This window comes from Sander vitreus, chromosome 9 (genome assembly GCF_031162955.1).
Source record: "Sander vitreus isolate 19-12246 chromosome 9, sanVit1, whole genome shotgun sequence".
Lineage (NCBI taxonomy): Eukaryota > Metazoa > Chordata > Actinopteri > Perciformes > Percidae > Sander > Sander vitreus.
The window spans coordinates 19,684,329-19,709,231 of NC_135863.1; the positions used below are offsets into that span (position 1 = coordinate 19,684,329).

The window sequence follows — 24,903 nt, forward strand, 5'->3', positions numbered from 1 at the left end:
GATTGTCTTTGGATACCTTGTTTGCTACTACCCGAAGGAATTCCCCCATAGCCAGACAACTATGGTAACTCGCTCAGTCACTATGGGATGTGTAGCTGGCGGTTTGTGAAAAGCACCTGCCAGGCTTTTCTCTGCTGAATCAGTTACGCTACGCAAAGAGTTTTTGTGACTTTTTTGCATATCTGTGTTGTATTATAGGGTTTCTCATATTGCAACTGTGTGTTGCACTTGTGTCCATTCCAGGCAATATAGGGTTATGATTACCAAGCTACAGTTGCATATATGTGCAAACATCAAAATGTCTCATAATGAATGATCTCAACTGAAACTTTTCTGGTCGACAATTAAACTTGTTTTAGACAGAAGGGACTTCTTCTTGAGGGGCAGTTTTTTACTCCGTTGCTGATAATTCTATTTTATTTGACCATGGTTGACCACAACAATTCTTTTATTTTCATATACAGTGATCAGCTGTAGTTCTTACATTACGCACAAATGGATAGCACTTGCTGTTCACAATGTCATTATTGATGTAATCATAAAAAAAGTACACTTTTATTCCAGTAAAGTGATGTCTAACAAATCATCATGTTCACTTTATCCATTAAAACGGAAAATCAACTATGTGACTTTTATGTTATGTGTTTTATGTGTGTATAAATATTATACCGATAGCAATGCCGTGACTTCGATCCCGGTTCTTAATAGGGTTGCACGATATTGACAAAATGTGATATTACAATATTTATTATGAATATTGCGATATAGATATTCATTTCGATATTTTGAAACGTGTAAAATTACAAAAGTTATGGGAAAACGCATCAAAACAGATTCATAACAAATAAAAGTTTTCTTACAACCCAAGGTTTATTTCAACTGACTGTCATATTGGACTGGTACAACATGAATAAATAAATAAGGACCATGTCTACAGAACAGGATTTAAATATCTATTATATAAATAAAGAGAACGGGACACAACTTTTCTTTCGCTTTTCTGATTCGTTCCGTTTAGTTGTCTCTATCTATTTCTTCACTTACACGGTCACTCTCTCGAAATATGCACACAAGTGGTACGCTACATAGGGTTTGTCACGTAGTGGACCCGTGTGCTGACGTGCACTAACGTGCAAGTGGCACGGTAACTGGCCAATGAAATGATGATCATGATAGCGTTTCAAGCGGGCTCTAAATCAAACACAACCAAGCCGCACAGCCAACGGACGGGACGCAGCGCTCCACAATATAAACAAAATATTGCATACTTATCGCGACACTTTAGAAATAATATTGCGCGAAGTGATATAGCGATAACGATATTGAGTCGATATATCATGCACCCCTAGTTCCTAAACGATTTTACCTTTTTTTTTATTTACGTATTTTTCAGCTCCTCCTACGTTAGCTCTGTCTCTGTGCGTAACATATAGTTTTTCCTGCCTGCTTCTTCGACATGTAACATTAGACAGCCAATCACCACCATTATAGATCTTGGTAGAAGCATGCTGCAGGCTTATTGGCTCACTGATGCTAACAAGATTTACTCCGTAGGTATTGAAATTGGGTATGGAATGACGAGGCATTTTTCGACACTCGATACTTTAGAGGTAACTCGGTCTGTGCCTGAAAAGTATTGAAATCGGTGCCCAGCCCTAGTTGTCAGTGCTGGTTTTATTTGTGGGAGGAAGAGAGAAAGGATGAGGTGCATTTGATTTCCATCCATGTCAAATTTTGTGGAGGAGGGGGTTACTCTCCAGAGATCAAAAATGCTGTTGTGGAGTTGTTTAAGAATAAACTACACTGGCCATGTCTATTGTAATGAAAGATTATATCACCCAATGCAACAGTATGGCTTTTTAATGTGTTTTTAATAGAATGATTGCAGAGCTCAATGGGATGGAGGCATAAACTACAGTAAATCAGTCACAGCCTATGCTTGTTATTATGATACATTTGCTGTTGGTTTTGGTCTTATCATTCGATTTGCTGATTAAAAAAAAAGGTTTTGTGCTTGTTAAATTCAGGACTTATTCAATTTTATAGTATATTCAAAACATGATTTGTATTTACGCAGTACAGTGTAGTCATTCCTCACACTTTTAGAAGCAAGGCCGGATGTACGTCTCTCGAAAGGATCAGTTTGGGTAATGGGCAGATGGGAGATAGGCCCACTCATGCTGTTCCTTAGTCTGCCCCAGCTGCTTGGAGATATTACCCTCCATGTGTGGTGAGTAATAGGTCCTCAGGAACACGTCATACTTGGTTTCAACTGGGTCAGAGACTACTTGGGCACCAAAGAAGCAGCCAGTGATGAATGCTAATGCGTGTGCTTCCTCACACCTACAAGTGCACACAGTCTGAGTTAGCCCCTCAGGTAACTGATGGTGCTTGCAAACGTGGTTCAGTATTTCCTCTGCTGGGTCAAATGGGGAATCCTCACTGTGACCCAGATAAGCTGTTTGGCTTAGGAGTTGTTCAAATGATTTATTATATTTCTGTGTTAGCTACATTGTTTTGGCTTTTGGTGCTTTATCTTAACGTCGTCATCCCTCTTCATTCCAGTTCTGCTAGGAGACCTATGCTGTGAAATGGCCTAGTTAGTTTATCCTGCCAGTTGAATAGCACAGCAGGTTAACTTTACAGGTACACTCTACTTGCATAGTGTATGGCGTCAGTGTTATGAAATGTTGCTCATAACTGTTCAGATGTATTATTCTCTGTGTCTCGTCTATGTTTCCTTTTGCTTTAAATTACAGTCTTTATCTTATTAGACTATTATATTGTTAATGAACCAGACATTAGCCGGTGCACTTTTCTGTTCTATTGTCTATGTTCTGTATATGCATTCTGTCAGTATTATTTTTGTAATCTCAACACACTCTTGCTTGTCTTACAGGTGAGCCGCGCAAGTTTGACCCAAAGTTCAGAGGACCTGTTCACAAAAGGTACTACACATACTCAACATCATCTACTTTTGGCTTTAGAGTTGTTGTATTTGATAATGTAGCAGTTTAAGGAGAAACTAAAAATGTACTAAAACTAAATCTGGTTCACTTGCAATTCATAATTGAGAGACCTTTTCGTCATCTCCAAAGATAATATAAAAAACAAAAATATATATATATATATATATATATATTAGGGCTGTCAAAATAACGTGTTAATTTCAATTAATTAATCGGAGAACAAATAATGCGTTAAAAAAAAATAACGCAGATTAATCCATTCCATATTGACGTTTGACCCGGAGCCATTCTAGCCACCATTTGACTGTAAAATGAAAGAGGGAGACGAGAATGTGCTGCCTGGATCATTGATTGGAACATTTACTTGTAAAAATCTTCTTCCTGCCAACCCTGGCTACCGAATCTGGTGCCACTGATATGTCTGCACTTCTCTCTGATGCTCTGAAGACGATACAGGCAACACAAACACCGCTGCATGTGATGCTAGTTAACACTATACTCGACAGAAACTACAGCCTCGTGGTGCATTTGAAGTTATTGTAAATGTCCTTTTCCCATCTGATGGTTCAACAGCAATTTACTACTGAAATTAGTTATTGTTATTGTTATACATTATTATTAAATCATTTCATTTTTACCATATGGCCTTAGCAATAAACAAGCCGTTCTTTAATGTCACCAACTGTTGTTTAGTACCCTTTTTTTTTTTACTTTCTTAAAAAGTATCGGTTCAGGCACCGTTGATTATGTATGCGATTAATTTCAATTAATTAATCACAGAGTATGTAATTAATTAGATTACATTTTTTTAATCGATTGACAGCCCATATATATATATATATATATATATATATATATATATATATATATATATATATATATATATATATATATACATACATACATACATACATACATACATACATTCATTCACTTGCATTAGAATAGTGGCAGAGATCTCAGAAACAGATATCTCAAAACTTAAATACTATATGTACACTTAAATACCACTAGAACAACAAAAAAAAAAAAAATTACTTCTGTTGAGGTGACCCCATAACTACTATTCATGGTCTTCCAACATATGATTGTTACATGTTTATTGATTTTGCCTATTGTAATGTAATATTCTAATGTAATGTTTTTGGCACACACCCAAGTCGAAACGCTGATAGATTGATCATTTGTCATGCCACGTTAATAAAGATCGAGGCAGAGTGCTGGCCGCTCTTTCCACTCCACCTCACAGATCAATGGCCATAAGTCAAGATGGTGGCTGGAGTTAGACCAATGATACACTCTATTAACCAGCCAGATACAGCCAAACAGATGTAGTCCACACATTACGGGGGCTATTGCAGGGAGATGTCTCCTGTTTTTCAACCAGCAGCACAGTAGCACTTCTCCTGATGAACTACAGTCTGCTATCTGCCTCATGAGGGCTACAATTCTATACACATCACAAGTTATTGTTTGCTCTATGCAATCATTTATATGTAATATACTGAAAATAAAATACAAAATGATGTGATATGAAAATTCACATGAAGTTGGCAACATTTGTGACAATTTAGGGAAAAATTAGGTCACATGCCAAAATGACTGAAAAACCCTGATTAAAATAGAAAGGTATAGTGCAGACGATCCTCATTTAGAAATGCAGAACTATAAACTTTAGGTTGAGCATTTTTCAAAAATGTAATATACAGTATGGTATTTTTAAAATGAAGTCTACGTTTTGAGACTACCTAATTTCTTCAGCAGAATGAAAGCAAAATTTTGCAATAAAGCAAAAAAACCCTCAAGGGCGTCACCACAGGCTTCTTTTGATGATTTAGTAATATTCTGATGTAATGTATGCTCTTATCTATTTTATGTTATAAAATATCAGTTTGGCAGGCTGCTGTGAAGGCATCCTGTGATCTCCTGTGTCTCTTTATCCCACCCTCTCCAGCCCATTTCACTGCTAAAGCTGGGTGAAGGCACCAAGGATACTTTGATGTTTCTGTGGCTCAAAGGCTTTCCTTAATGAGAACTGGGAGTGAACCGACTCTGTGGTCGTCTTGTTTTCATGCAAGCTCGGTGCCTAAATGAAGTAACTGTGGTTATTGAGCAGTCCTGTAAAGGACGTACAGAAGTGGACACGGTGTAGTGTTAATTCAAACTGGTTCCAGCTATAAACAATGTAATAATACACTGTTATAATCTGGGTCAAAAATAAGAACTCACAACTGCACAAGCGTATTGTAATGTAGTAATGCTTTTTATAGTGTCCTATTAAATCTGCACTTGCAGACAAACTTAATAACCACAAATCAGTTGCTGCTGCCGTCACAGCATGTGTGACAACTTACCTAAAGGAGCCTCGTGTTTGTCAGAGAGCTGCGCACTTGAACCAATGTCCCTCCTTGGCTCTTGTGACTATGAGAAATATCCCTTTACTGTGCAAACCTCACCCTCCAAATATCCCTTCCTGTTCATGTCTGTTACAAAACGGGGACCGGCTGGCAGATTCACACCACAATGGCACCCATGGTATTCTGTGGCACTGCTGCCATCTATGTCACCTTGGCTCCCTCCGAATATTAGCCCTGCAAATATAACGCAGACACAAATGTTTCTTATTGCACTGAACGAGCTTCCAGTACTGATTTTCTTTCGAAGCAGCTCTGCCTGCCACAACACAGTACACAGGCAGGGCAATGCTTTGGACCCTGTGAAAGAATGTGTAAGTGACATCTAAAGAGGCCAGGTTGGGGTCCGAAGAGATTTGCGGTTTGACTATATTTTGGATTTGGCCTGCTTTTCTGAGATAAGGGAACAAAGCAGAATTGTTTTCACTCCCCTCTCTTTGTCAGCTTCCCTTCAACATGCACCTTTGCATGCTTCAAAGGTGACTTTGTATTAGCACTGCGGTGCTGTGTGTGCACTTTGTCTTAATAATGCAGTCGTGTCTAATATGAGCAAGTTGTGAAGAAGACAGATCTACAGTAGCACATTACGGTGGAGGAGAGGCAAGGTCAGCTTTAGACCTCCACCCCTCAGATCTTCTCTTTTAATCATCTGGGATGTGTTGCCGAGTGATAGCTAACTTATCTTCTAGTTAAGGATGGAGATGGATTCAAAGATGAGGAATGCAACCATTGCCATGGCAACCCTGACAGCTATTTCTCCTTTTTCTTTTTTGAATGAAATGAAATGGTACTCCCTTGTCTCTGTTTGTTAATAATATGCACAATATCAGCTTCTCTTGTAGTGTGGCAGGTTGTCTTTATACTCCTCATATTCACTGTCAGTGTGAGACTATGGCTGTCTTCGCCAGGCAGAGCTGTGCTCACTTTAGCTGCCTTTGTTTCTCTATTATCTCCCAAAAATAATTGCTGTGCTATCAGAAAAAACAAACACCAAGTCTTTCAGCATTATTTCATACGCCAACCAACTGCTCTTTTAGTCTTTTGCCATTCGGTGTCATTAATTGGATTTTTCAGCTGATGTTGGCATGTTTGCCTGAAGATACAGAGCAGATGGTCAGAGTGGAGATATCACATTTTCAATTTGCAGGTATCTACAGTTCTAATGTAATTCAGATAAGAATGGCGATAATGGAGTCAACTTATTCTGAAATGAGAAATGAGGAGGATTAGCACACTAAAAACATTCCAATCCTCTATATTGCCAAGTTCAACAGAGCAGCCTGTTAACATAGATTGCAAGCGTTACTGCAGTTATTAATGTAGGACCGTAAAAAGTAACTCTTAATTGCAGCTGCACTCTCAAGCATCTGGAATAATTTGCAACGCAAGCCTAAATTACACAGCTGACCTTAAATCTGAGAGGCTACACTGAGCATACAGTTTAAATAGTTCTGTTTGTTTCTTGTTTGCATCCTAATGTAAATTTGTTAGTGTCTATTTAAGCTATTTTATCCCTCTTTGTATGGGTTGATCCTCAGCTGATATCCTCTGTGCGCATCAGTGCTCTAGTCTGTCTTCACTGTCTGCTACTTAATCATGAAATTGTATTTGGAGGCTGAAGAGCACCCTGTGTAGAACCATGTAACCATGCTGCATACAAAACAAGGACAATCCACTCTTCAAAGAACTACACAGAGGAAACACTGTCACATCTCTGAGCTCAGGCCTCCTTTTGACATTGGCTTCGCTTTTCTAGATGAAAGAGGAGAAGGGTTGAAAGCTGGAGGAAATGAGGTTCTCAAGTCAATTTGTGTATAGCATATGGTGTTAGAGGGAGTCTAACATATGTCCTTTGCATGGTACTACTGGGCACAGTGGATTAAACTTGGCTGTATTTAAGGCTGGGCTCATAGTCTGAATAGAATTGAAAGAGGTCTAAGAAGGGGCTGGACTGAGTGGAAGAAAGCTTGTGGGACAGAGACAGTGAAGAAGGAGAAAGAGAGAGACTCTGATACGCTGCTTTAAACGAGCAGACTGAGGAAACTGTGGACTGAAACTGAAAAGAAGGGCAATCTTCAAATAGCTGTCTCTGTGCCTGTGGGACAGTTAACTATGGTTGGGATTCAGAGTCTCATTAGAAAGTCAGTAGACCTCCGCTAAAGTTTTTCTGAAAACGCAGTATACAGATGACACCTTGTTATACCTGGAAGCAAGTGCTGCACGCACATATAAAGCACAAACTCACTTGCCATACAGAAGCTCTGTCATGATTACCAACAACAAAATGGTTAAACATACAATACACATTTTGTTTGTCCTTGACATGAGGCAATTCCTCCTGACTCATTAGTACATGTATTTTTCTCATGATACTGATGTGGACAAAGGCATTCAACAACCAACCATTCATAAATCACCTTCATTTTCTCTTGTAATGTTTCCCGTTCTCCCCCCCCCCAGGAGCTGCACTGATGTGGTTTGCTGTGTTATCTTCATCATTGTCATCCTCGGCTACATCGCTCTGGGTACCGTGGGTGAGTTTGACACATTGTTGCTGTTGATTTTTCATAATCGCACACCACTGCACCCACAAACACAATGTGATATGGTCTGGTTGGGGAGTGAAAAATGTCTGCCTGTGACAATAATTTGACAACATTTTAATTTACCACAAACAAAATGGGACCTGCTCTTCTCCACAGGATGCACCAACACTGCACGAGAATTAAGCTGTTGTTTGTTTGTTTGTTTGACTTATTCATAATTTCATGGAGGGCTATTCAACAAAATGTCTGAGTTAGAATTGCGGGGGAGTTGAAATATGCAGCTCCCCCAGAGAATGGGCTAGCCTTTTGATAAGTGGGAGTTTCAACACAACATGCAGCTTGTATGGCTCACTCTGGCTTATTCTTGACTTGAGCTGATCGTGTTAATGAAACTGTTTTGATGTCCCTGTCAAGTGTTTTTTGACTGGGTGACCAGTGATTCCCTCTGGCTCTTATTTCATTCAAATTTTCTTGAAGCCGTTTAGTTCCCTCTAGGGTAGTTTTGCTTTGCCAGACCCTCCTCCAAAGTGCGCTGAAGGAGGGTCTGGCTACTTCACATAGCATTCGGGGATGGTAGGAAAACATGCTGTAGTTTAATGGCATTTCTTTAAACCAATCAGAATTGTCATGGGCGGTGCTAAACTCCACACAGAGCCGCTGCAAAATAGTCATGCGAGAGAAAACTCCTATTGGACAGATGGTCTAGCTAGCTGTCTGGATGTACCCTGCAGAGATCTGAGGAGCAGTCAACCACAGTCCTCCTAAATCCACCGACTTTTAAATTCCAACACAAAAAAGCGGAAGGAAACGGAAAAGATGTGCATCTGGCGGAATTTCCTGCAGCACCTGAGCAATCCCGGAAGTGGAATGCGAAGGATATAGACTACCTCGAGTGTGACAGAGTCCACTTTGTCTGCAGTCTTATGAATCTCCCCATTAGTTCTTCTTTTCTTTCCGTCTTGCCTCAAGTTTTCCTTTTTCCCCTCTTCATTTTCCATCCTGTCTCTCTTTTTACTTTTATTTCTTTCTCTCATTTTTTTCCCGCTCTGCCACTTTCTCTTTTCTCATACAAAAAACATATCCTGTTTTCTCCAGCACACCTGACTGCACATTTCTTTCCTCCTCCTTCCACAGACACGTATGATGTACATCACAAATTAGGGGGAAATAAAATCCCAATGCCGTCACCAAAATGCCGTCCCTTGCCAGCTAGTTGTCAGCGGTGTCACGTCTAAATCTGGACACTGGAAGGATTTACTGTTTTCCAACCATTTAAAAAGCGCATACGCCATGACAATGGATGTGACTTCAAATGCACACTGTAATGTCTGCAATCAGCTGAAGAACTCTGTATTCTTTATGTATAATTTTATTTTATTTTATTTTATATTAAATTCTTTTTTCATCCCTGGTGTGTCAAAACTTGTAGACTGCCTTTGTTGCAATGCCTCGTGTTCAGCACAATCCTTCATTGACTGGCAAGGTAAAAGATCTTAACACTGTGTTGTTCAGGTTGGGCAAGCAAATGAAACACAAGAATAGGTTTGAAAATTGAATTTCAGAGTTACTGCTACTCCTATCTAGAGACACAGAAGAAAACAAATTAAACTGGATTGATTTTTTTTTTTTTTATCAATGTAGAAGTTTTTTCTTAATTAACATGCATGCATGCATTCCTCCAAATACATTTCCATTGTTGTCTTGTTAATTGTGTTCTCTTATTTCTTTTGTCCTTGGTGAGTACACAGAGAGACACACGTGGTCTTGGCCTGATTCGCTCATAGATTTGAGGATTTGATTCCTATTGATTCATATAGGACCCCGTTTGATCCAGCTGTACTTAAATAATAATACAATGCATGTCTTTAGGTAGCTGATCATTTTCTCTGTTACATCAAAAAACTTAAGCTCTGTAAAAGAGGATGATGTATTGGCCAGTGGCCTTGTGTACCTCCAGTAGGTCGAACAAGACGGTAACACTGCCAGTTTCAGGAGTATGTATCTTGTATGGTTACGCATGTTAAAATCCATGCAGTTCAAACAAATAGCTGTTGTGCTGTGTTTTCAGCCTGGATTCATGGCGACCCCAGGAAGGTGATCTATCCAACCGACAGCCACGGTCAGTTCTGTGGCCACAAGGACACCCCCAATGCGTGAGTGGAAAAATATCTTTCTTAAATTGTACTCTAGAATAATTATGTTCCCCAAATTGTCTGTCGGCTTTCCATTGTTATCGTTACAAACACAAAAGGATTTGACCACAATACATGGTTATGGTTTGTGACTAATTATGGCAGGCTTTCCCGCACGGCTCTCTCTCTCTCTCTCTCTCTCTCTCTCTCTCTCTCTCTCTCTCTCTCTCTCTGAGTGTGTGCTTAAATGCTTGCTAATCAAACATTGCAGTAATGAACTGGTTTCTCAGTCTTTTGAATCCTTCTAATACTCCTTTCTTTATCTTCATCATTTGTCTCCACAGAAACAAAGCCATATTATTCTACTTCAACATGTTGAAATGTGCCAATCCTGCAGTTTTGATTAACCTCCAGTGCCCTACAACGCAGGTAAGAGACTGAATGCAGCCCCTTTTTTTTCTAGCAGCACATTTTTACTCTGTTTTGTGTTCCTCTCCAAGCTTTTCCTCCACGCTTGATTATGCAAGATTGATGGGCCTTTTCATTAAGAGGATGTGTTGTGCCTCCTCCAGCTCTGTGTCTCCAAGTGCCCTGACAGATTCTCAACTCTCCTGGATGCCTGGGATACCAACAACTGGGAGTATTACAAGCAATTCTGCAAGCCGGGCTTCAAGATTAGCAGTAAGGTGAGAGACCGTGGTTAGTGTCCGTTTTGTCTTTTTTGCAGACAAGATGAAAATATATTTATTGAACCCCATGCCTCTTCTGGATGCAGTGCTTACCCACTATTGTTTTAAGACAAGGTCAGGTATGACATATAATGTGTATGACATATATATGACATACACATGTATGCATATATATGTGTGTGTGTGTATATATTTGTTTGTATGTATGTATTTGTGTGTGTGTGTGTGTGTGTGTATATATATATATATATATATATATATATATATATATATATATATATATATATATATATATATATATATTAGGGCTGTCAATCGATTAAAAAATGTAATCTAATTAATTACATACTCTGTGATTAATTAATCGATATTAATTGCATACATAATTAACGGTGACTGAACTGATACTTTTTAAGAAAGTAAAAAAAAGAAAAGAAAAAAAAGGGTACTAAACAACAGTTGGTGACATTAAAGAACGGCTTGTTTATTGCTAAGGCCATATGGTCAAAATTAAATGATTTAATAATAATGTATAACAATAACTTATTTCACCAGTAAATTGCTGTTGAACGACAAAAACAACAACCAGATAGGAAAAGGACATTTACAATAACTTCAAATGCACCACGAGGCTGTAGTTTACCAGTTTCATTGAACGCACCGTCTGTGTTGTTTTTCCGACGGCAGCTGCAGATTGTTACATCCCGGTGTTGAATCCTCTACAGTAAAACACAGTCACACTACACCGTTTAGCGTTAGCTGTCAGCATTTTAACCGTGTTTAATCCAGCTACTAGCTAGCGGTAGGCTAACGTTAGCTGCTGTTGAGTATAGTGTTAACTAGTGTCACATGCAGCGGGGTTTGTGTTTCCTGTAACGTCTGTTTCAGAGCAGCAGAGAGAAGCGCAGACATATCAGTGGCACCAGATTTTCGTCTGTATGCAAACGTCAATATGGAATGGATTAATCTGCGTTAATTTTTTTAAGGCGTTATTTGTTCTCAGATTAATTAATCGAAATTAACGCGTTATTTTGACAGCCCATATATATTTTGACATAGGGCTGTCAGCGTTAACCCCGATGCGATTAAGGGCCGACGCAATGCGATTAATTTTGACCCTTTGGCGCTGCCGTACTTCTTCATAACACATCTTCTGCTGCAGAATGCAGGCAGGCTGCCGGCATGGAGAAAGACAGCAGCAACACACTTCTGAATGGCGCTTTTCTTTTAAAAAAAACTCCCGGACGGCTCAGTAGACAAATCGAAAGCCATATGCACATTGTGTAAAGCCGAATTAAAATATCACCGAAGCACGTCAAGCTTGAGGTACCACCTACGAGCTAAGCATATTAACGTGACGCAGTTTGATGCTAGCGGGCTCAGGCAAAGCAGTATTTTGGAGCGTGCTACTTGCCGACCTGTGGATGAAACCAAATCCCAAAAAATTACTACAGCTCTTGCAAAATGGGTGGCAACTAACTGCAGACCTGTCAGCATCGTAGAGGACTCGGGTCTTAAAGAAGTGCTACGGTTGGCATGTTCTGACCCGTCTTATACACTGCCATCGAGGGGGACAGTAGTTTCACCATACACAGCCTGTATGACACAGAGAAAGCAGCTAAACTGGAACTGCTGCCAAGTGCAACGCTGTCTCATTAACCGGTGATCACTGGACGTCAGTGAGTAATCAAAATTATTTAGGAGTTACTAAACACTATATTGACTCTGGCTGGACTTTGCACTCGTTTGCCTTAACGGTGGTTGTAAGTGTTACATCTCAGTCAATTGTTCTCAATCCTTGTTAAAAATGTAAAGGTTAAATGTCCTGCTGTGGCATCTGGTTTTTGGACCATTTTGTTTGTACTGTATAAGCAAAGTGTTAGTGTTACATCTCAGTTAGGTTAGGTACTTGTAGGAATTGTGCAATAATGACAGATTCACACATTTGTTTACAGTAAATAAATAATAGTTCATAAAGTCACTTTCTTTGTATTCATTTGATTCCCAATCAAGATACACTGGTAAGAATTGCTTTCCATTGTTATTATGTACTTAAAAACAGTTCTGAAATGCAAAATAATAGAATTTTAATTGTGATAAAACATGCGATTAATCTCGATTAAAAAAATTTAATCGTTTGACAGCCCATATATATATATATATATACATACACACACACACACAGTATATGTTTTTACCTCCTTTGGGTAGGTGCTGTACATGGGCCTACTGTACTTGTCCCCAGAATTGTATTCAAGAGTCTCTTCACTTACAAATAAATACAATTGTACAAGAAATAGTTTTAAAACAAAAAGTAATCAATTTTCAGATTTCATCACTTTTATCTGTAAAGTGGTTATAATGAAAAGCTCATTTGAATGTGTTTTGAGAGACTGCCGGAAGTGAGCTAGCCACTGATGCACATCACAGTGACGGAGGCCCGATGGGGTGTGAGAACCAGAAAAGGAGGTGGTGTGTGGGAGCACCTAACAGCTCAGTCATACTGTTTGAACAGAATCATTTATTTCCCTTCCCACATCATTCCATGTATGACACTGTTACATCAGACACTATTCTATCCACCATTGTCTCATCTGACTTCTTTGATCTTCAGAAATAATAATATTAATAATTCCAACGCTACAATCACCTATTGATATATAAGATCTATTAGATTGTTTTTATTGTTTTTATTCTGAAAATAGGAAATACTTTTCAAAAACATACTGATGGTATACATGTGACTGATAATTATTTTGTTCACGAGACTAAGCTGTGAATTTGTTGTAATATAGTGTTTCATAAGTAAGTACTTGAGTCAACTGACTTATTAAGTGTGAGCTAAAATCAGTTGTCCATAAGACAATTTATAAATGGGCTGCCAGGCACACAAAATTTTACAAAAGTACACAAGATTTAGATAATAATTGATGCCATCATGTCCTCCAAGCCTTCAGACAACGGTGCAATTTCATCTATTCTAGGACTAATCTCTAGATTGGACGGCCTTCCCTTGTCTAAAATCAAAATTGCGTGGGAACAAGAGCTTCAAGCAACAGTCGATGAGGAGACCTGGGCTAAGATATTGGGAAGAGTTCACTCCTCATCTATGTGTGCTCGACACTCTGATTCAATTTAAAGTGATCCATCGAGTGCATCTTTCCAAAGCCAAACTAGCTAAAATATACACACAAGTCGACCCTGTATGTGACAGATGTAAGTCTGCGGATGCAACACTGACTCATATGTTCTGGCTCTGCCCAAACATTGAGGGTTATCGGAGGGGTATTTCTGAGGCTCTCTCTACAGTTCTAGCAGTCCCAATTGATCCAGACCCTCTTCTAAAAGAAATGTATCAAAGTGTGGAGATCTTTTTGTGACTTTTTTCGATAAACCCTCCACACTGGTACAGGAATAAATGGTCAAATTATCATGTCTGACCCTTAATACGCACCTGGATGTGACTCTTGACATTCCGGGACCCGACATGCTGCCTCTGTTTCACCGCCTATTGGGCCTTAATGACTTTTCAAATTTCAACTTCACTTTGCAATACTAAGTGCCTTGCGTTCTGCCTTTGCATTGTGAGTCTCATTCTTGAGTGACAGCAGGGGGGTTGGGTATGTTTGATGTGGGGTGGGAATGTTTTGTTGTTGTTGTGTGCTTAATCTATGTATATTGTAAAATTCAATAAAAAGAACTATGAAGGAGGACAGATTTAGATAAACAACGGAAAGATCAGAAAAGGCCCTCCACTCCGTCTCTAACTATAATAAATGCTAAGATAAATCTCTTGTTTTCAATTTTTGAATCATTGTCTCTCATTTCCCTTTCAGTCAGTTGAAGAAGTCATACGGGATGAAGACTGCCCATCTATAATCGTGCCAAGCAGGCCTTGTGAGTCAATTTGACTCACAGAGAGTCAAGTGTGAACACAGTAACACACAATATTTGTTTGCCAAGCCACTAAAAACAAAACAAAAAATCTTTTTTTAAATGTGTTTCAGTCCTTCAGCGGTGCTTCCCTGATTTCATTACAAGAAATGGAGTTTTAACTGTCGCCAATCAGACCATCTTCAAAGACGGTAACAACAATCAGAGAAGTGTCAAGGACCTAAAAGATGCTGCCAAGTAAGTTCTGCTTCCCTGCAACGTGTATCTTTAACCTTGTTGTTCAACCGGTTAAGTTATGCAAATAGAAAAGTCACATACATTAGATTGAGCATTGGAATTCTTGCTGTAGTAAAAGAATAGGCATAAATCATTTACCGTGTATAATAAAGTGTTTTAAAACTGTTGTACTGTCAATAGGGCTGCCAGCTCTGCACCCAGAGAGCTCTGGACAGATATTTCAGGGTAGGACAAGTGGGCATGTCACTGACATCACTGATGCCCAGGAATGTGTCCAACCACATTCAAAGTCATTTGCATGTTTATTGCATGCCAATGCAACGTACCTGCAAGTTGTAGAACTTCAGGGGTACCTACAAGCTTCCAGCAGCTGCTTTGTAAATCTGCGCTGTCAACATGTTAATGGGCTGAGATAGCTTTAAACTTCGGATAAGCAGAGGAATCATGTATTTAAACCAGTGAGCTGATATTATATACATACATGATTCTGTGTTTGCTGTGATCAACTTTTGTTTGAATGACCCTGAAAGATAATGTGCTTTTAATGCTTTTCTTTTTGTAGCAAAGTAACTGCCATGCAGCAAGGAGTGGGAAGGTCTCCAAAATGATTTATTTCAGCTTTTAAACTTTGCCTCCGCTGTAGCCAGTAGCTTTGTGTAGACTAACCCTCCCTCTTCATCATGAACAATCTGTTCCTGAGTCCCTCCACAACAGTGGACAGGGATTAGGACAGATTAATACAATTGTTTGTGGCATTTATCTACCTCAAAACATCCAGTCACCTACTACTTTGGGTGTCAAATAACATAGAGAGTGATGTGGTGCCCCCTGGTGGTCATTAGGTCTGCTCCCTTGATCTAGATATGAATGCAGGTTTGCATAACAGGGCTGGATATGATCCAAGCTGGTGTCTTTAGACAGGGTTTCAGTGACCTTTTTAAGGGAGCTGATGTAGAACTTTTCATTATATGGTTGGTTTCAGAACAGCTTTCAGTGCTCTGTTTATCCCTTGGCAATGTTAGCTTGTCCTCTTTCCCTCCTCGGTCTGTACTTTAGTGATGTATCTGAGTCATAGGGCAGTGTGTTTGCAGTAGTCATGGTCTGACATTGTTACAAGTCTTGTAGTTATATTTTCCCTGTGGAGACTCAACACTAGAGTGCATTTGTGATTTCCCTTTACTAGAGTTCTTTAAATACGCTGATAGAATTAGGCAAAACATATGTTTGGTTTCATGCTGAATCATTTGTCTTTGGTTGAGATTTTGTCTTTGCACAGGGAAAGTTTTAAGTTAAGATTTCAAGATAGATTGAATTTTAAAGATTAATCCAGGTGACAACTAAAACAGCATTTGAAGCACTTCTCTCTCTTTTTTTTGGTTATCAAGCACTTTACCTGTACTGTGAACAGAAACATATGAGTTATTGATCTGACACATCCATTAATATGTGCTATTCCACTAGGTGCTCCTTGTATCACATCCAGTAACACGCTGCTATACCATTTACCGCCATACTGAAGGTACTATTGCTCCATAGCGCTTCAGTAACACTAATGCTGTTTTGTGGCCCCTGGATATGAAACTTAGAATAGTTTTCTTAAGACCCTCTTAACCCAATAAGTAGGTCTCAAACCTGAGAATACCAAAAGCATTTTGAAATTGTATTCATCTTTGTTCCATAGTAGGAGCATTATAGATAAATAAAGTGTCAAGATGTTTTTGAGAAACCCTAGTAATTACGTTATTAGACGCAGTAACACAAATCTGTCACAGTCCCTCTCCGTATCCTCATTAAATCCCTTTGTTGTCACCTCGTCTCTTTCCCCCTCCTTCCAATCTCACCTTGTTACTCCCATCACAGAGGTATCGCCAGTCTGCTGAATGCCAAAGAAGTTGGCATGAAGATCTTTGAGGATTATGCAAATTCCTGGAACTGGATCCTCATGTAAGAATGAGGGATTTTCATGTATTCACTTCTCTTTATTGATTATGTGCTTCTGTGGGTAGAGTAACTTATCTGAGCCATCAGTGAAATAGATGATGTCCTAACTGCTTGGAATTTACAACAGTAGGCGATTTAAATAGCACCTGATACATTCCTACTTTCAAAACATCTTACTGAATGAATTCTTAAACTCCAGATCAGTTTCTTTACCTGTCAGTTCCCAGTAGGCATGTGTTTGTGTTGTTGCAGTGGTCTGGTTATAACCATGGCGGTCAGTCTGGTCTTTATCTTGCTGCTGCGCTACACTGCTGGCGTGTTCCTGTGGCTCATTGTCTTCAGCGTGATCGCTGCGATCGGCTACGGTGAGTATTCCCCATAGACGGTTACCTCCCATTGCCAGTGGCTACTGTATTCTTGGTACACAAGATGTTGAAGATGTTGCCCACGTGTTTTACATTTGACTTTCTCACCTATCTCGCCGTGAGCAGTTCTGTTGTCATGGCAAACTGTGACAGATTTAGATTTGTCTTACCTTGTTGCATCCTTTCCTGGCTTTTATTCTTTCTTTCTGTCTCTCTGTGTCTCCCAGGTATCTGGCACTGCTATTGGGAGTACAGCTCTCTGAGCGGGAAGCCAGGCGCTAATATCACCATCTCTGATATCGGCTTCCACACAGACTTGAGCATTTTCCTTCAGCTCAGACAGACATGGCTTATCTTCAGTATGTTGTCATCCACTATCATACATTTACCTCACACTTTAGAGTTTATTATGTGAACCCAAACCCTTATAGCCACCGTGCAATGCTCACCCCACTGAGTTTTGCTCAACCGCATCATATAAACAAAATTTTTCCATCCCTGTAGACTTGAGGTTTTAAAAATGAAACCTTCTGGGCGCCCGGATAGCTCAGTTGGTAGAGCGGGTGCCCATATATAGAGGTTTACTCCTCGATGCAGTGGGCCAGGGTTCGACACCGACCTGCGGCCCTTTGTTGCATGTCATTCCCCCTCTCTCCCCCTTTCGTTTCTTCAGCTGTACTGTCAATAAAGGCCTAAAAATGCCCCAAAAATGAAATTGTCTGGAGCGAATGCTAGCACAGTGATTTAAATTTTTTTTTTACTAACTTGTGTAAAACTGATATAAAACATTTTTGTTGTATGTGCATTGACTAATAATAAAACACATTTGTTTTGTAGTGATCTGTCTTTCTGTGATTGAGGCCATCATTGTGGTTATTCTGATATTTCTGAGGACAAGGCTGCGCATCGCTATTGCATTACTGAAGGAGGGAAGCAGGTATGGAGCTCTGTTGATTACTTGAAAATTAAATTGTGTTTTTGAAAGAAAAAAAATGTATGCATACAGCACAATTCAAAAAGATGTTTTGATCTTTCTCGTTTTTAGGGCCATCAGCTACATCATGTCCACTCTCTTGTACCCGATCATCACCTTTCTCCTTCTGGCCATCTGCATCGCTTACTGGGTCGTCACAGCAGTGTATCCTTCGAAATGCTGGTTCATCACTGAACTGTTTTCATTCAAAGAATTCTTCTGCGTTCATCCAGTCTGCAGTACTTTAAACACTACATCGAGTTCATTAGGATTATCCACAAGATCATATAGAAAAATCTGCTAGTAAACCGACCATGCACTGTTGTAGTTGATGTAGTTGTAGAAAATGGGTAGGGCTTCTTTCACCTGGTGCTTTATGTTTTTTAAAGCAAGCGCAAAATGGGAAGAAGCTTGTGTTCGTGTGTCTCAGTAAATTGTTTAGCATAGACCTAGGCTTGTAATGCCTGGATGAACGAGAGGACTCTGTGTAAGTAGCACATAACCGAAGTATTTAAACAAAACTGAGTTTGTTTTCAGGGATTGCTGTGTGGGGGGAAATGTCTCTTTGTGTTGCCCTTAACTAGTTTGACCTCAGCTTCTTAGCATCCTCTGGCAATGCAGTCTACAAGGTCGCACCTACTGACAATAAATGCATGTATGCCAACCTCACATGCAGTCCAAAGGTTAGTCTCCTAGTTATTTTTCAGACTGTAATCAATCAAAGCATATGTTATAGCTTCTTCTTATTGCCTACAAGTAAAATCTAATAGCTGAGCGTGACTTTTTAAAATCAGTCTCTAATGCTGATGTAAATAGAGTTCACATTAGTCACTGATGCTTAAAAGTCCCACCAGTGTTTTTCTCTGAGTAGTTTAGCTTGTTATGAATTAAGTGTAAAAGCATTTAAGCAAATATTAGGTCACATTACTCTTATCCGCATACACATCGAGATCAAATCTGTTGCTTTCTTTCAGACATTCAGTCAAACCAATATTACCAAAGTGTGCCCCGGGTCACAATGCATGTTTGCCTTCTACGGTGGAGAAAGTGTATACCATCGCTACATCCTAGTCCTCCATGTGTGTAACCTGTTCGTGTTCCTCTGGCTGGTCAACTTCACCATGGCGCTGGGCCAGTGTGCCCTGGCCGGGGCTTTCGCATCCTACTACTGGGCCCTGAAGAAGCCAAACGACATCCCTGCATGCCCCCTCTACTCCTCCTTCAGCCGAGCCATACGGTAGGGAGCTGTGACATACCACTACTGTCTATTTCAAATGTTAAAATGTCTAATACACCATTTGGTTTCTCGTGTCACAGTTACCACACAGGTTCTCTTGCCTTCGGTTCTCTGATCCTTTCTGTGGTTCAGATGTTCCGAATTGTTCTGGAGTACCTGGATCACAAACTGAAAGGTAAGCTGTAACTCTTAAAAAACACTAACACTAACTAACCTTAATCTTTACACAATGTATTTCCAATGGGATGTTGATGATTGATGATATTTTTTTCCAGGTTCTCAAAATGCATGCACTCGATTCGTGCTTTGCTGCCTCAAGTGCTGCTTCTGGTGCCTGGAACATTTCATCAGGTTTATAAACAGAAACGCATACATTATGGTGAGTTACTAGACATCGACATGGATTCTTTTATTGCAAGTACCTGTTAGCAGTTCAGTTGTTAGTTGAGCCTGCTTGTGCCTCAATGCTTCATTACTCTCTACTTTTCTCTCACAAACAGATAGCAATATATGGAAAGAACTTCTGCACCTCTTCTAAGGATGCTTTCTTTCTCTTGATGAGGAACGTTATTAGGTAAGGCCTTATCTTGTCTTATCTGTGTCAGACCCATGCATCTAAAAGAGATCAGAGTGCAAACTACTTGCTGCTGAGACACACTCAGTTAACATGCCAGGCTAAGAAAAATAAAAGATGTTTAGATTTTGGCTTAAAAAACAATTGAGAAAAAGTGTGGATTTGCTTTATGTAATTCAAACAATCAAGAAATGAGTGTTTGTTTAAAGCAGTTGCACATGTTTCCTAATTAGCCTACTCATCATGTATTTAATGCTGTGTGTGCACTTTCTGGGACTCTGTCTCTCCACTCTGGCTTTTCTCTGCCTCCTCTTTAGGGTGGCTGTCCTCGACAAGGTGACAGACTTTCTGCTCTTCTTGGGAAAACTGCTTATTTCAGGAAGTGTTGGTGAGTTTCATGTCACCTGCAGTCTGTAATGTGACATAAACCGTGGCATGGACAAAAAAACTGTAGGAGAGACAGAATGAGATATCCTCCTAAATGTAAGGTGGATGATAAATCCTCTCACTCACAGTTTTTTCTGCCATGCACACACTTTATTTCCACTCTGTTTTTGTCATTCTAAGTTGAAATTTACTGTTGCACGTTTTCTGCCGGTCTGTGGGAAAAAAAAAAAAAAAAGTCTCTTTAGGAGGCTTTAAATTCAGTTCAGTTAATGAGAACTTAATTTAAACATGAATCAAAATGAATCCTAGAAGTTACCCTAACGAATCCCTGAACATCAAAAATAGTGTGCTATTTGTCCAAGATGTATTGATCTAAATGTGTGTTTGTAAACCCTTAATTTTTCCCCTTTCAACCAATTTAAAAAGCATCTTAGAATAAATGCTGCTTGATTTGATCTTAAAGGATTTATAAAGTAACCTTTTTAAGGATTGGACAAGAAATTAAACTGCCATGCTTTTTCTTTTTGTTTTCCAGGTGTTCTTGCATTTTTCTTCTTTACACATAAAATACCAGTCATTCAACAGGAGACGCCATCCCTAAATTACTGCTGGGTCCCCCTTCTGGTAAGGAATTAAAAAATGTGGGCTGTTCATGAGTAATTGTACCAGCAAGAACTACTGAGACTAAATCAATTTTCTTCGGGAGGTTGAGGTATGTTTGTATTCTGACTTGAACTTTTAACTGTGCACATAAAATATTGTATCCAGATGCTCAGAGGTACTTAGATTTATTCGAAACCTTCCTTTAGTATATTGGAAAACCATTCCAACGTTTTATGTCTCTGGCTCAGTCTTCAACTTTGAATAGAGTGCTCCTGTAATCATGTCTTGTTATAAATAACTTAAGATTAAAAAGCAGCTGGAGCATTAGTTTGGCAAATATATGAAATGAAAATTCTTCTGCTTTTCTCACTGAATTTACCACTAAAATATTTATACAGCTTATCTTGTGCCTTTTACATTTGTCACATTTTTGCACACGGATGGCACTGATTAAATTTAATAATTCAGAATCAATTTAAAATGTAGCCTTCTAAGTTTGTAAGTAGTTTGTGGCATAGATTAATGCACACTGGGTTTCATATTTTTTTCTTAGTTGTGTAAAGTTGCCTTTAACACCATTTCGGTTATTTAGAGCAGATTGCATTATTTGTTGCACAAGGTGATTAGTTTTTTTTAATTTATTTTTTTATTTACAACTTAGTGGTTCATATTATTCTTGATGTTTTTGGTGTTTGCTGGAATGCAGATTGTTGTTGTCGCATGATAAAACAGACTTTGAGAATAAATGTTGACAGTATAGCATACTGACTCCAACCTGTTGATTCTTTCAGACTGTGATATTTGGATCCTACATGATTGCACATGGCTTTTTAAATGTCTATGCCATGTGTGTGGACACGTTGTTCCTGTGCTTTTGTAAGTATGCTGCTTTTTTTTCAGTACTTTACATGACACAGTGTGAGAATATGACTACTTGTACTGATTACTGCTAATATGGTTAAAAATGAAATGCCAAGTAGCCTGTCAGCATAACTCTTTTCTGCTTAAAAAACGGGCTCTTAATGACAACTAAAATAGATTCCTGCTCCAGCTCTCTAATTCCTGCCTGACCTTTTTGAATATTTCTCTCTACTAAGTCTTTGCTTTGCTTTCTCTTTCTGGCTGTCACTCTGTCTGCTATTCCTGCTCCTCCTGTCTTCTGCTGTGCTGGGACCTGGTCTCAGGTGAAGACCTAGAGAGGAATGACGGTTCTTCTTCCAGGCCCTACTACATGTCTCCTGGCCTGCACAAGATCCTGCGCAAAGGAGAGGAGGGTGCCAAATTATGCGCTGCCTCCTGAGCAATGTGCGGCCACTTTTACTGCTACTTTAACTGCTGACTCTCTCACTCACTTCTCCATATCTACTGTATGTGTTGGGGTCTGGACATTTGAGAGCGAGTACTGTAGGGCTAAACATCAACACTGGATACATCCCAGCCTGGTCAGGAATGGCTTGGACATGAAAGGACATGCTTTTACTTCAGTTCCTCCCAGAAAAGGCATGGGCGACTAGAAAAGACCAGTTTCCTTACTCTCTTGAGCCAACTCAAATACTTGCCTTTTTTTCTGCCACACTTATCTTCTTTGTTCTTCTCTGTATTCTCTTCTGACCTCTGCCTTACTGAGAGGGTACATGCTAACTCGCAGGACGGACGCACAGGCTAAGATGAATATGATATGAGCATTTTTACCCAAACAAACATAAGGACCTTAAGATGTACAGATGCCACTGATGGACTATGGCATAAGGCTTTACCATTTAAAAAAAAGTGGTGGACTTATGGGACACACCTCTTGTCGCACTTTGGTCTGCTAGTGTAAAATCATGTTTTGTATGCACTTTCACATGTGGGAAAAGAACCATGTGATTTATTTCTTCTGTCAAGCATGATTATTTTGCTGGCTGTTGATATTTACCATTGGCTTTATATGTTGCTTTGATCCACCGCATTTATACTAACACAGATCCAAAAAATGGTTGTGTATTTCTGCACTTAGCAAAACCTGTGTCTCTTATTTTACATAATTAAAAAAAAAAAAAAGGAGGTCACAATCATTTAAAAGTTTCCATTATAAAGATCAGCTCACAGATGTACTGTAAACCAGACAGAGACTTTGTGGGAGGTTAAGACTTCACAATACATTTTATGGTTTTTGCTTACGATTTGAATAGAACCTGACAGTTTTTCAGGAAACTTCTGAATGCAGCCACTAGTTTATGTGCCTAGTTGTGAAAAAATAAAAAAATAAAATTGTTCCTCTTATTCTGTGGTTTTAGACCTTACTCCAGGAACCTTTTTTGCGATACAGTTTATAAAAGGATGTCAAAGCCATTTTTGGTAAATTTTTTATTGGATGGTTCAAATGTATTGTATTGCTAAGTATAATACACGCATCTATCTGGAGGTTATTCAGTGTTCTTTTTGTATAGGAGAATTTTTTTTATCAATGAAATCCAATGAAAATGTGAATAATTTTTTTTGAATAAACATAAATGGTTTAAGTTTTGTCCAGTGCACTTTCCATCTCCGTTTTTAACATGTTGCTACTGCTGCCTCCTAGTGTGGGATCTGGAGGCGAACGACGGCTCTCCCGACCGGCCCTTCTACATGAACAAAACCTTGAGGAACATCCTCAAGAAGAAGAACGTCAAGAAGACGAGCAGGAAATAGAGAAAAGATGGAAGGTGGGGGGAGGAGAAAGACTTCAGGTCATGTACCAAAGAATGGTACAAGCCCATGTGGCATTAAATACTTTGCCAAATGTAATTTAAGTGTACACAAGTTGCAACTGTGCACTATAATGAACAAACCGATAAGCAATTCTAATATTTAGATTCCCACATGCTCGCAATTTATGGACTTGATAGTCAAAACAAGTCTAGCTTTAAATGGTGTACAAAGTCACACCAAGTTCTTGTAAATATAAAATTTTTATTTTATTGTTATAACTGAATATATATATATATATATATATATATATATATATATATATATATATATATATATATATATCTATATATATATATACACACCTTTTATAGCCACAGTCGTACTACACAGTAAGTTCCTATTGGAACGAGTGATTTCTTTCTTTATTGAGATTGTGGTAAACATCAGCTGTTTTTGCTCCTAATCTGTTGTAGTTGCCAGTTCTTACCACTTGGTGGTGCCAGTCATTAGTAGACTTCTTATGGGTACTGTTGTTGAGGTGTGAATGCACTGCTGATTGAACTAGTTTTTCCATGATATGGTCAAACGTCAGCTCGTCTGTGTATTGTGTTATCACAATTTTTTGAACCTCACATCGTCTCACATTGAGAAACGTATTTGCCACTCAACGTCCACTGTTTTCATATTTAACTCCCAAGGACATAATGGCAGAGCAGTTCAAACTCTTTTAAGTGCCTTTTTCTTAGAATTGCCACACTGAGTGTCTAATTGCATCCTGGTGCTACCATAGGTTACTTGAAGTTTATTTTTACATAGTTTATTTGAAGAAGCTTCTCTGATTTAAAAAAAAAAAAAAAAAAAAAATCTTGTTAAAGGGATAGTCAGCAGCCAGTGACAGGTTTCCAGATGTTAGGGGTTAAAATGGAAGGTGAAGTTGAAGGATGTTCTGTGTTTGGTGGTTTTGGAAGCACGTCCCATAACCATAAAGTCGCAATTCTTTGCTGTGTGCCCAACCAGCAAAGAATGCAGAACCTCAAGGTGTTACACACAGGCTTACCATTACAACATGTGCTCTTAAAGTCCTACTCCCCCAAAATGTTTCTTATTAGTATTAACGAGTCACCTCCTTTTTAAAGGTGGCTGTAAAAAGTGCCTTCCATTACAGAGAACGGTGGCTGTGGTCCTCATGATTTGATGTCAATCGCAACAATAGTAAATGTTTCCACCACACCTAAATATGGCTTAATATGAGGCTTTTGTTTGATGATC

General features: G+C 39.1%; 1 protein-coding gene across 3 annotated transcripts in view; it reads left to right on the forward strand.

The window, feature by feature from the left end:
- The window catches only part of slc44a5b (solute carrier family 44 member 5b), a 39,897-nt gene extending 16,162 nt beyond the window's left edge, over nucleotides 1-23,735 (forward strand). The window contains exons 3-24 of one of the 3 annotated variants that reach the window (XM_078259122.1): nucleotides 2,900-2,948; nucleotides 7,844-7,917; nucleotides 9,998-10,082; nucleotides 10,406-10,490; nucleotides 10,634-10,747; nucleotides 14,587-14,647; nucleotides 14,758-14,881; nucleotides 15,062-15,106; nucleotides 16,742-16,825; nucleotides 17,075-17,187; nucleotides 17,415-17,546; nucleotides 18,025-18,124; nucleotides 18,233-18,325; nucleotides 18,756-18,843; nucleotides 19,135-19,397; nucleotides 19,478-19,572; nucleotides 19,673-19,776; nucleotides 19,898-19,971; nucleotides 20,289-20,359; nucleotides 20,894-20,982; nucleotides 21,753-21,837; nucleotides 23,525-23,735. In XM_078259122.1, coding sequence (XP_078115248.1) covers nucleotides 2,900-2,948; nucleotides 7,844-7,917; nucleotides 9,998-10,082; nucleotides 10,406-10,490; nucleotides 10,634-10,747; nucleotides 14,587-14,647; nucleotides 14,758-14,881; nucleotides 15,062-15,106; nucleotides 16,742-16,825; nucleotides 17,075-17,187; nucleotides 17,415-17,546; nucleotides 18,025-18,124; nucleotides 18,233-18,325; nucleotides 18,756-18,843; nucleotides 19,135-19,397; nucleotides 19,478-19,572; nucleotides 19,673-19,776; nucleotides 19,898-19,971; nucleotides 20,289-20,359; nucleotides 20,894-20,982; nucleotides 21,753-21,837; nucleotides 23,525-23,634 — 2,138 coding nt within the window. In that variant the 3' untranslated portion in view covers nucleotides 23,635-23,735. Of the gene's footprint in view, nucleotides 1-2,899; nucleotides 2,949-7,843; nucleotides 7,918-9,997; nucleotides 10,083-10,405; nucleotides 10,491-10,633; nucleotides 10,748-14,586; nucleotides 14,648-14,757; nucleotides 14,882-15,061; nucleotides 15,107-16,741; nucleotides 16,826-17,074; nucleotides 17,188-17,414; nucleotides 17,547-18,024; nucleotides 18,125-18,232; nucleotides 18,326-18,755; nucleotides 18,844-19,134; nucleotides 19,398-19,477; nucleotides 19,573-19,672; nucleotides 19,777-19,897; nucleotides 19,972-20,288; nucleotides 20,360-20,893; nucleotides 20,983-21,752; nucleotides 21,838-22,145; nucleotides 23,504-23,524 lie in introns of those variants that run through there. The other 2 variants (XM_078259124.1, XM_078259123.1) reach the window with 2 other exon arrangements.
- Nucleotides 23,736-24,903: the final 1,168 nt, after the last annotated feature.